This window comes from Gossypium raimondii, chromosome 9, assembly GCF_025698545.1.
Source record: "Gossypium raimondii isolate GPD5lz chromosome 9, ASM2569854v1, whole genome shotgun sequence".
NCBI lineage: Eukaryota > Viridiplantae > Streptophyta > Magnoliopsida > Malvales > Malvaceae > Gossypium > Gossypium raimondii.
In genome coordinates, this window is record NC_068573.1 from 49,035,765 (window position 1) to 49,048,501 (window position 12,737).

Here is a 12,737-nt window from a genome sequence, read left to right on the forward strand (position 1 = left end):
CAAGGAATTGGTTGAAATTACGAAGAGGATATTGAAGAGGAGTACATAGCCAAAGGAGGCAGTAAAAGTTAAGAAAATTGAGAAAGAAGAAACTTACGGCCAGTGGTGAACGCATTCCGACTTCAAAAATAGGAGGAAGGCGTTGAAGTTGGGTAAGATTGTGGGACTACAAGTTGATGGAGATAAGGATGGAGTTTTGAGAGATTTGGCAGCAATAGAGTTAGCTTTGTAGAAAGTTTGATTTTGTTTTTCCTTTGGTGTACCAGTCAGTACCCTCAAACTTTCTTCTCTAAAATAAGATACTCTCTTGATTTTGAATGCTCTTTGGGTTCATTGCCAAAGTCTTACAGACAGATGAAACCACGGTGTTTGAAATATTAAAAATTTGATAAAAAAAAATAGAATTCATTAATATGAAGTTATTTGAATTAAATATATGTAATATTATTGTACCCCATAATTTTACATGATAATATTATGATTATAATTATTATTATTATAATTGCTGCTCATGCACAGGATTCGCTTTCACTGTAAAAATGTATAATAATAGTCAAAATTTAAACCTATTAGATTAAAATAAATAATTATAATGCATTTTATAATATTATTTTTAAAATTATTTTAGCTAATTTTAAATAATAAAATTTTAATTAAAAATAATTTTGAAAAAAAAACAGAATGCCACAAAGAATGAATATATACCATATTATATTATATTATATTATTTATGATATGATATGATTTCTTATAAATGTTTCAAACAACATTAGTTGCCATTTAATCCACAAAGTTTTAATTTTTAAGTGTCAAAGAAAAACCTAAAACATGAAAGTTAATGTTTTTGTGGAATGTGAAAAGATTAAAAACCAAATACTTAATTTACAATTTAGCATTTAAATTATATTTATATATTAATTATTTTGGTACTTAAAATATCAGTTTATCTAAAAATATTTTAGAAGAATTTCAAAGCTCGTTATTTTAGAAGAATAAGAAAAGAAGATTAAAAACCATAATTTTATAGAGCGATTAATATCCTTGAAATTTAAACAAATTCTCACATCCGTAGCGCACTCTCCACCATGAAACATTTCAAACTAAATATAGCCAATTTTTGGGTTTTAACTGATTCATTTTTTAATATAAATATGGAACTTTAATAGCATATTATTCAACCTTCTGCTCAAGGGGCCATAAGTGATAAGCAATAAGCAACTCCAGAACTTCAAAAAAGGTTTTCTTCTTTCTTGCTTTCTTTTCTTCAGGGGAAAGAAAGAGAGAAGAAGAAACTTCTTTTTGAAACAAAAAAAGTTGTTTAAAAATGGCGAATAATGCTATTATTGGTATTTGTGCGGTGTTCCTGGTGGCCTTGGTGGTAGCCGTGGTGGTGGGTGTTACGCACATAAAAAACAAGAGCGATGGTGAAGAGATATCAAGTTCGAACAAAGCTGTGCAAGCCCTATGTCAACCCACGAATTATAAAGAGACGTGCCAGAAAAGCTTGGCGTCATCAAATTCTAGCGACGTTAAGGAGCTGATAAGGACAGGTTTCCAAGCCGGGCTAGTCGAGATAAAAAACGTGTTAGCCCATTCAGTGACGGTCCAAGAGTTGATCAAGGATGAGAACAACAAAGCGGCACTTGGTGTCTGCCAAGAGGTGTTGGACTTAGCCATTGATGACTTTCAAAAGTCATTCGACATGCTAGGGGAATACGACATGAGCAAGATTGGAAAATACCTTTTGGAACTGAAGACCTGGCTAAGCGGTGCATTCACGAGTCAACAGACATGTATAGACTCATTCGCGGAATCAAGTAACGAATCATCGCAGAAGATGCAATCAATCTTGAAGACTAGCATGGAGATTACTAGCAATGCTTTAGCCATGCTTAATGGGTTATCCACCATCGTGAAGGAACTTAACATTCCAAACGTCGGCAACATCGACACCACGGGGGTCAACCGTAAGCTTTTGTCGGCTGAGGATATGCCTGAGTGGATTAGTCAAGCTGACCGAAAACTCCTTCAAGCAAAACCAATGGATTTGAAACCTAACGTTGTGGTTGCTAAAGATGGTAGCGGGAAATATGATACTATTAACAAGGCATTGGCTGAAGTCCCTGTGAAAAGTCCCGATCGATTTGTTATTCACATTAAGGCTGGTACTTACAAGGAGCAAATCAACTTGACCAAGAAGATGACTAATGTTGTATTCATTGGTGATGGCCCAACCAAGACCATTATCACAAATGACATTAGCGTCGCTAAGAATCCACCGGTTAGAACATACCGCACTGCAACTGTTGGTAAGTAGTATTATATACATATATAAGTTTTGGTGGTGAAGTGTGGTGGCTAACTAGTATATATGTATGCATGTTTGTGAAATATTTTAGCTGCGGATGGGGCTGGTTTCATGGCCAAGGACATTGGATTCGATAACTCAGCAGGACCCGAAGGTCATCAAGCAGTTGCCTTTAGGGCTACTGCTGATAGGGTCATCATGTTCAACTGCCATTTCACTGGGTACCAAGACACTCTTTACGCTCACAGAGAGAGACAATTATATAGCAACTGTCTCATCACCGGAACGGTGGATTTCATCTTCGGGGATGCGGCGAGCATTTTCCAGAACTGTATGCTCGTCGTGAGGAAGCCAGGGCCAGGCCAAAACTGCATGGTTACTGCACAAGGAAGGAATGATCTTGGAACAAACTCAGCCATTGTGCTTCAAAACTGCACCATCTCGGGGGCCCCTGATTACATCCCAGTGAAGGATAAGAACAAGGCGTACTTGGGGCGTCCTTGGAAACAATTCGCTAGGTCCATCATAATGCAATCTAGGATCGACGACATCATTCAACCAGAGGGTTATGCCCCCATGACAGGCACCATAGGAATAGACACTTCTTTCATTGCCGAGTTTGGAAACAGGGGACCCGGTGCCGATACCAGCCGTAGGGTAGCATGGAAAGGTATCAAAAAGATAGATATAAATGAAGCCAACAAATGGACTCCTCGCATCTTTCTCGAATCCGAGACTTGGATTCCGAGTTCCAGCGTTCCCTATAGTCCCGACATGGTCCCTGGAGTCTAAGCAGCTTATTATCAATACCAACGCCATTAGTTTGCTTATTATCATATCATTGTTGTAATTATGTCGTTTTTTACTAATTAATTAAACTGTTTTTTTTATCTTTTATCTATCTATGTATATATATTGAATTCTTTGGTTTCCTAATTGTTGTTTCCATTCACTTATTAATGATGTTTGCAAAACCCAAAAATTAAGTCAACGTTTAAATATTATTGAACTTAATTTAATATAATTTTTTTAAAGATTATTTGGATTGATAATGTTGTTTCCTAATGTAGATACATTCTTTAAATAGATTTAATAAAATTATTATTATCAAACTTAATTGCAAGATTTAATAAAAAAATAGTTTATTTATAATAATTACTAATATAATATTAAAAATTAATAAAAACAATTATATTATAAAAAATCAATCTTATTTTTTATTTTTTTATATGGACTTAAGCAAGCATCCCACTCGTGGAATCAAAGATTTGATCAAGCGGTAAAGATTTTTGAATTTGAGCAGAACAGAGAAGAACATTGTGTTTATAAACATTTAGGGGATGAAAAGGTGGTATTTCTCTTTCTACATGTCGGGTGAAATTCTACTAGTTGAGAATGATGTAGGGATATTGTCATCGTTTAAACTATGGTTAACCTAACAATTTAAGATGAAGGACCTGTGAGAAGCTAATTTTGTTCTGGGTATTCGAAAGAACAAAGTGATAGCACTATCGCAAGATTCATACATAGACAAGATATTGTAGCGCTATGTTATAAGTGATTTGAAGAAGGGTAATCAATCTTCTAATATCGAGAATTCACCTTTCTTTGGAGGATTGTCTTAAGACACTGGAAGAAAATGAGAACATCAGAAAGATTCATTATGCTTCAACAATAGGAAGTCTCATGTATGCTATGTTGTGCATGCAACCAAATATCTATTTTGCAGTAGGTTTGGTGAGTCGATATCAGGTGAATCCAAGACTAAGACGCTGACAAACAATTAGTACAATTAATAATGATCAATGAATAGAAAATGTTAGGTTTTTTTGTCGGACTCGTCCGTCAGCTTAGTTAAGATGCATTGATGGGCTCCTTGTAGTTCATTTCTATCTGTATTAGTCCAACACCCATCATGTCATTCTATCTATCTTGGATTGTTTCTTTCTCTGAATTTACCTTTTCAGCTTGCTTTAATGACCGACAACTTTTCTGTAGGTCACAACGATTGATGATTTGCAACGCCACATGATTACACAACCACCGTAGCCTGCACTTAGCATTTTTGCCTCGTAATAAGGGTGCAAAGTATGGTTTAAACTTGTCACTTATCATGTCTCTGCTTGTGTCATTGCTCCAAAGTGGCTTTTCAGATATACTTAAGGTAATGGTTGGCACGGGTGTTGCTGAATGAATTAGCTAGTGAATTTGTACTAAACTTCCTAAATCTCAGATCTACAAATTTTTAAGTTATTCTATTTTTGGTTTACTATATTGCTTCATTCGTTGACGACATGTCTCTTGCAATGTCAGTGCACTCCGTGATGCTTATCGCTCATCTATACTTATTTACTGCCCAACTTGATTGAGTCTGGCTATATGAGCATAGGTTCTATCTATATATATTTTTCCAATTTTGTTCAACATCCGAAAAATTCCTAGGCCTTCAAATCTCCAAGGTTCATGGTTAAGGTCTAAAGGTATGCAATGGCTAATCAATTTAAGTTTATCAACTATGTCTATTAATTTTTTTCTATTTTGCCTTGAAAATTCATGTATCAACAGACACTCTTCTACTAGCTCGACCTTAATTACCAATGTTTCTATTGGTTGATCTGCATTATGCTACTATTATATTTCAGCTTTGTTGGTAGAATCAAAGGGTTTTAGGACAATGAGTTTCATGATGGTCTAATTCTTTGGCTTGCTAGCCATTTTCCCCACTAGCTCTATATCTTCCCCTTCTGCAGTGGTGTTTAACTCGTCTGGATACTATTTTGTCTGCTGAGATGACTAATAGTCTAGGATTTCTACTTCTTCACAAGCGTCTATAATTTCATTCTCTTCTTTGCTCAACTCCGGACTTAGCACATCATGGTACCTTTTTGATGGTATATCATTGTGGTTGTTATTATCTTTGGAAAGATCTTCATACAACCCTTCTTCATAAGTATTTTGATCATAATCAAAGTCCTCGTCAGACCACATATAATAGAAATCATTCGTGACTTTGTGCTGACTGATTATTTTGTGCCTAGGATTCCTAAGAATAAACAAATGTTAAAAATTTTAATTAACAAAATAATTTGAAAGTTGTAACTATAAACCACAAATTTCCTAATTATTCTTTTAAAATGAAAAAAATCAAAATCAATCTAGTGACGTTACCTCCCCGACAATGGCGCCAACAACTTGACCACCTTCGGACGTACTAACGCCCAACGTGTGAATACTGCAATAAAATGGATAATTACGAGATGGTATCCATAAGTGTATAGGTCGAGTTGTAATATAGTTTTTACAAAGAAGTAGGTGAGTACTCCGAGGATCGTACCTAGGGGAAGCAAGTGTTAGATTAATTCTAACCTAAACATTAAAAGATCTAATTAGTACTTTAAATAAATTATACTACGAAAGTATATAAAAAGGGTTTTTAAAGGTTTTTAATAATAATAAAATCAAATAACATAAAAGAAATAAAACTAAATAGATAGAAGAGTAGAGTAAATTAAATCTTGATTATGGGTGATTAGCTCGCTTTAGTAATCCTCATCAACTGTCACTTCGGGTTCCTTGTCAATCAACTAGTCACTACCCTAGCAGGATCTTCTGATCTTCCACTAACATAACAAGTCAGCAAGAACTACTTATCTTCTGACCTCACAGTTCAAACTGGTTTGGGGTAAAGGTGTTCACGAATGGGAAGTGCCAATTTTGGATTAATTCCCACTTAGATGACTTTTCGGGGTTGCCAAACCTAGGTTTTTTTTTTATGTTCTTCCTTTTCCAAATAGTTGATCCCTTGAGTAATCCTACAAAATAGTTAATAGATCGTACATCCACTCGCTAATCCCCCATACAAGGACTAGTTCCTCATAGCTTTCATAGACAATATAAAATAAATATAAAGAGAAAACATGCTAATTAAAACGACAAGATAAAGTAAATGAAAAAGTCTGGTTGTATTGATGTTAATTGTGAATCCCCAATGTTTGAATGCTTCCACAATTCATATTTCTTGAAATCAACAAGAACAACTAAAAGAAATCTAAAACCTAATAACGAAAGAAATTTAAACTGAATTTTACAAAGAGAACTTAGGCTAAAGGATTGATGTCCATAACAAGTGACAAATGAGTCTATTTATAGCCTTCAGGTGGCCATCGTCCTTAACCCTAGGTTAGCCGACGTTTCTAAACTTGAAAGTTTGATTGTGCAGACCAAAATGCTCTTACTTTGTGTTTTGATTTCATCACAGAGTCAATGTTGTGACACACCAGGAACTGTGTTGCGACATAGCAACCAGTATACTCCTCTGCAACTATCTTTAGTCTGTGCCTCGACACCCTCAGTCTGTGTCACGGAATTGATGGTAGTCTTGAACTTTCTTCATTCTGCTCATTATGTTGCGACATCAAGCATCGCATGTTGCAACATAGTGACCAGTATCAGTTTAGTATGCCTTCTAAAAGTCTCCTACACACTCACCAAGTGCGTTAGCTCTCCTTTAGGCCTTATTCAACCCATAAGGCTAATAAAAGACTCAATTTGCACATTTTATTAAATGTAAATAAAACTAAGAAAACTTAACTAAAACATAACGAAAGTGCTTGTATTCAAACTCTTCAAATACGAAAACTAGTTTGATATGCTACACCGAATTATGGTAGATCAGTTATGTATGCAAAATATAAAAGACATAATAGTGAGATGTGAAATTAACTTTATTTATTTATTCATCATTCAAATAAATAGAAAATAATTACATGTTCACCACAATATGGGCACATTTCCCAACACTCTACTCGTCGGGAACGGCAAGACATTCGCGTTGTCAGGAAGAGCTTTCGTTTCTCATTCGGACAAGACTATCTGTTTAGGCCGAATAGAGGCATTCTCCCACATATTTGATGAAACAATTTAAATTTAAATTTATTTTGTTATGGTTTTTGGGACTATAATATTTTTTAATTTTGGGTTATGGCATGTGTTCTTTTTAAGTTCGGATTTTTGCATGCATTCAATTTCATTAAATTGAACAAACCAAATTAATCTTCTTAACATCATATAAAATATGGTTTAGAGTAAAAAATGATGGTTTCACCTAAACAAAAATCAACTAAGTTTACCCAAAAATGTCACAACACATATTAAATTTGGACTTTTAAGTTTAACTCAATGTAAAATCTTATGTTTTTGATAAATATATGACTACTACCTAATTTTTCTAAAAATCGGAAAAATAAAAGTTACGATAACTAAACAGTTCTACTAGACCATTTTGGTGGCCAATGTAGCTTTCAAGATCAATTATAATGCCTGGTTTGGGTCTAGGGAAGTTACAGTTACGGCTGAAAATTTCAAGCAATTGGAAAAAGATGGAGTTGAACAGGTGCTCACGAGAGAAGATGGCTAGAGACAATTAATGCTAACGGCGGGGAATTGGAAAAAATTACTATTGACAAGCAAGTTTTGTCGGATGTGAGTGAATATGTTGAATTATGGGGTGGTGATGGTAGAAAGTCAAATATTGAAGGTGACATGAAAGGGGTGACGTTGCTTAGTACTGATAACATAGGTGTAAACGAGACAATTGAAGTGGGAGTAAATAACTGGGGCAAGGAAAGTAAGTGTTGGCAAGTCCAATTTCAAGATGGATCGGACACTAGCGTTGGGCTATTTAGATGGGAATAAGGTTACGTTGAAATAGCTGAGGTGATGGGTGGAGATAATATAACTGCAGGCAAGGAATTGGTTGAAATTACGAAGAGGAAATTGAATAGGAGTATATAGCCAAAGGAGACAGTAAAGTTTTTTTAGTTACGAGTTTAAGCCTCCACCAAAAATTCAATTACATTATTTAACGTTGATCTGATAACAAAATGTCCTGCACCAATTGCGCAATCTCTAGCCCCTTTAGACATCACCACATCTACCGCCTTGTTCGTCATCCTTGAAGGAGGCAACAAACTTATTTAATAATATGATTTGAATTAAATATATGTTTAATATTACTGTACCGCATTATTTTACATCATAATATTATGATTATAATAATTATTATTTCAATTTCTACTCATGCACAGGTTTGCTTTAACAATAAAGAATCCATATTAATAGTCAAAATTTAAACATATTAAATAAAAATAAATAATAATGCATTTTTAATATTATTTTTAAAATTATTTTTAAATCATTTTAAATAATAACAATTTAATTAAATATAAATTTGAGAATAAATATATACATTATTTTATTATATTATTTATGATATGATATGATATGATTTCTTACAAATGTTTGAACAACATTAGTTACCATTTAATCCACAAAGCTTTAATTTATAAGTGTCAAAGAAAAATCCTAAAACACCAAAGTTAATTTTTCGTGGAATGTGAAAAGATTTTAAAAACTAATATTTAATTTACAATTTAGCATTTAAATTAAATTTATATATTAATTATTTCGATACTTACAATATCAATTTATTTCAAAATATTTTACTCAAACATATATAAAATAAGAAATAGAAGATTAAAACACCATAGTTTTATAGAGCCATTAATATCCATAAAATTTAAACAAATTCTCACATCCGTAGGGCCCTCTCCACCATGAAACATTTTAAACTAAATGTGGACATTTTTTCGGTTTTAACTAATTCATTTTTTAATATAAATATGGAACTTCAATAGCATATTATTCAAGCTTCTGCTCAAGGGGCCATAAGTGATAAACAATAAGAAGCCCCACAACTTCAAATAAGGTTTTCTTCTTTCTTGCTTTCTTTTCTTCAGGGGGAAAGAAAGAGAGAAGAAGATACTTTTTTTGAAACAAAAAAAAGTTGTTTAAAAATGGCGAATAATGCTATTATTGGTATTTGTGCGGTGTTCTTGGTGGCCTTGGTGGTAGCCGTGGTGGTGGGTGTTACGCACATAAAAAATAAGAGCGATGGTGAAGAGATATCGAGTTCGAACAAAGCTGTGCAAGCCCTATGTCAACCCACGAATTATAAAGAGACGTGCCAGAAAAGCTTGGCGTCATCAAATTCTAGCGACGTTAAGGAGCTGATAAGGACAGGTTTCCAAGCCGGGCTAGTCGAGATAAAGAACGTGTTAGCCCATTCAGTGACGGTCCAAGAGTTGATCAAGGATGAGAACAACAAAGCGGCACTTGGTGTCTGCCAAGAGGTGTTGGACTTAGCCATTGATGACTTTCAAAAGTCATTCGACATGCTAGGGGAATACGACATGAGCAAGATCGGAAAATACCTTTTGGAACTGAAGACCTGGCTAAGCGGTGCATTCACGAGTCAACAAACATGTATAGACTCATTCGCGGAATCAAGTAACGAATCATCGCAGAAGATGCAATCAATCTTGAAGACTAGCATGGAGATTACTAGCAATGCTTTAGCCATGCTTAATGGGTTATCCACCATCGTGAAGGAACTTAACATTCCAAACGTCGGCAACATCGACACCACGGGGGTCAATCGTAAGCTTTTGTCGGTGAGGATATGCACGAGTGGATTAGTCAAGTGACGAAAACTCCTTCAAGCAAAACCAATGGATTTGAAACCTAACGTTGTGGTTGCTAAAGATGGTAGCGGGAAATATGATACTATTAATAAGGCATTGGCTGAAGTCCCCGTGAAAAGTCCCGATCGATTTGTTATTCACATTAAGGCTGGTACTTACAAGGAGCAAATCAACGTGACCAAGCAGATGACAAATGTTGTATTCGTTGGTGATGGCCCAACCAAGACCATTATTACAAATGACATTAGCGTCGCTAAGAATCCACCGGTTAAAACATACCGCACTGCAACTGTTGGTAAGTAGTATTATATACATATAGAAGTTTTGGTGGTGAAGTGTGGTGGCTAACTAGTATATATGTATGTATGTTTGTGAAATATTTTAGCTGCGGATGGGGCTGGTTTCATGGCCAAGGACATTGGATTCGATAACTCAAGAGGACGAAGGTCATCAGCGATGGCCTTTAGGGCCATGCGCCGATAGGTCATCATGTTCAATCGCCATTTCACTGGTACCAAGACACTCTCTACGCTCACGAGAGAGACAGGTTATATAGCAATTGTCTCATCAAGGAACAGTAGATTTCATCTTCGGGGATGCGCGAGCATTTTCGAATCTGTATGCTCGTCGTGAGGAAGCGAGGCGAGCCAAAAGCGCATGGTTACTGACAAGGAAGGAATGATCTTGGAACAAACTCACCATTGTGCTTCAAAAGCGCACCATCTCGGCGCCTGATTACATCCCAGTGAAAGATACGAACAAGGCGTACTTGAGGCGTCCTTGGAAACAATTCGCTAGGTCCATCATAATGCAATCTAGGATCGACGACATCATTCAACCAGAGGTTATGCCCCATGACAGGCACCATAGGAATAGACACTTCTTTCATTCTTTGAGTTTGGAAACAGGGGACCCGGTGCCGATACCAGCCGTAGGGTAGCATGGAAAGGTATCAAAAAGATAGATATAAATGAAGCCAACAAATGGACTCCTCGCGTCTTTCTCGAATCTGAGACTTGGATTCCGAGTTCCGGCATTCCCTATAGTCCCGACATGGTCCCTGGAGTTTAAGCAGCTTATTATCAATACCAACGCCATTAGTATGCTTATTATCATATCATTGTTCTAATTATGTCATTGTTTACTAATTAATTAAACAGTTTTTTTAATCTTTTATCTATCTATATATATATGTTGAATTCTTTGGTTTCCTGATTGTTGTTTCCATTCACTTATTAATGATGTTTCCAAAACCCAAAAATTAAGTCAACGTTTAAATAGACCTGTCCATGGGCCGGGCGGCCCTAAACCCGACGGCCCCTTGAAATATGGGAGGGTTCGGGTAAAAATATAGGCCGAAATATGGGCTTGGGCAAAAAACGAGGCTGTTTAAAAAATGGGCGGGCTCAACTCAACTTTTTGGCCGGGCCCCCTAATATAATAAATATATATTTTTATTTTTATTTTTTAATTTTTAATTTTTAATTTTTAATTTTTAATTTTTAATTTTTAATTTTTAAATACTTTTAAAAAAACTTTTTTTATTTTTTTATTTTTAAAATATTTTTTTGTGTTTATTAAAAATCGGGCCGGGCTCGGGCTTATTATTTTTTTCCCGGGCCGGGCCTGGGTAAAATTTTAGGCCCATATTTCGAGCCGGCCCGGGCCCGGGCCTAAGAGTCGGGCCGAAATTTTTTCTGGGCCCGGCCCGGCCCATGGACAGGTCTACGTTTAAATATTATTGAACTTAATTTAATATAATTTTTTAAGGATTATTTGGATTGATAATGTTGTTTCCCTAATGTAGACAGCTTACTTTAAATAGATTTAATAAAATTATTATTATCAAACTTAATTACAAGATTTAATAAAAAAATAGTTTATTAAGTAACAATTACTAATATAATATTAAAAATTAATAAAAAATATATTATAAAAAATCAATCTTATTTTTATATATATTTTTTATATATGGACTTAAGCAAGCATCCCGCTCATGAAATCATAGATTTGATCAAGCGGTCAAGATTTTTGAATTTGAGCAAAACATAGAAAAACATTGTGTTTATAAATATTTAGGGGATGAAAGGGTGGTCATTCTCGTTCTATATGTCGGGTGAAATTCTAATAGTTAAGAATGATGTAGGGATATTGTTATCGTTTAAACTATGGTTAACCCAACAGTTTAGGGTGAAGGACTTGGGAGAAGCTTATTTTGTTCTGGGCATTTGAATCCTAATGGATCGAATGAACAAAGTGATAGCACTATCGCAAGATTCATACATAGACAAGATGTAACAACTCGTTTTTCAATGGTATCGAAAATAGTGGTTTTGGGGCCACAAATCTGATGATTAAGTTTGTAAATATTATTATTTAATATTTACGAGTCAAATAAAGTTTTAAAAAGGTTTTCGATTTGGTAATTTATGTTATATAAATGATAAATTAAGTTGAAGTTGTAAGACCCTAAAGTCAAGTGGTTTTAGAAAATGAGGTATCGGTAACTCGTTTCTATATATCGAGTCATAAACATTTTTATAAATATTTACGGAGTGTTATTAAGGTTCTATTAAAGTTTCATTAAGAAATTTTAATGTTTAAAAGGTTAATTAGGTGAAAAGGTCTAAATTGAAAATGTGCAAAAGTTGAATGCTATTACTTAAATGGATCTAAAATATATGGAAAGGTAAATTCTTGGACTTGGATGGTAATTATACCATATTTAATGTGAGTGGATATTCATAGGAAGGTTGCATGGTAAATCTTGTAAATTTTAAAGGTTATAATAGTAATTAATTAATATAAACTAAAATAACTTAACCTAAAATTATCATCCTCTTCCTTCTTTAATTTCTTTAACCGAATGTCTATGGTGGGTGAAGGAA

General features: G+C 34.6%; 1 protein-coding gene across 2 annotated transcripts; it reads left to right on the forward strand.

Annotated features, from left to right (window-relative positions):
- The first annotated feature begins 1,179 nt into the window (after nucleotides 1–1,179).
- LOC105800728 (pectinesterase-like) lies at nucleotides 1,180–11,025 on the forward strand. Of its 2 annotated transcripts, XM_052620471.1 has the most exons (3): nucleotides 1,180–2,309; nucleotides 2,400–2,978; nucleotides 10,799–11,025. In XM_052620471.1, exons 1-3 carry the CDS (start codon nucleotides 1,325–1,327, stop codon nucleotides 10,918–10,920), a joined length of 1,686 nt encoding a protein of 561 aa, XP_052476431.1. In that variant the 5' UTR covers nucleotides 1,180–1,324; the 3' UTR covers nucleotides 10,921–11,025. The 2 variants fall into 2 exon arrangements, with proteins under 2 accessions (XP_052476431.1, XP_012487477.2); XM_012632023.2 differs by lacking the exon at nucleotides 10,799–11,025 and having other exon boundaries at nucleotides 2,400–3,196.
- The last annotated feature ends 1,712 nt before the right edge of the window (nucleotides 11,026–12,737 follow it).

Excerpts from the sequence above, each read along its gene's own strand:
- LOC105800728 (XM_052620471.1), top strand. The coding sequence starts at position 1,325 with ATGGCGAATAATGCTATTATTGGTATTTGTGCGGTGTTCCTGGTGGCC. Across the intron at positions 2,310-2,399 it reads ATACCGCACTGCAACTGTTG|CTGCGGATGGGGCTGGTTTC; the intron begins GTAAGTAGTATT and ends GAAATATTTTAG. Across the intron at positions 2,979-10,798 it reads CCGTAGGGTAGCATGGAAAG|GTATCAAAAAGATAGATATA; the intron begins GTATCAAAAAGA and ends TAGCATGGAAAG.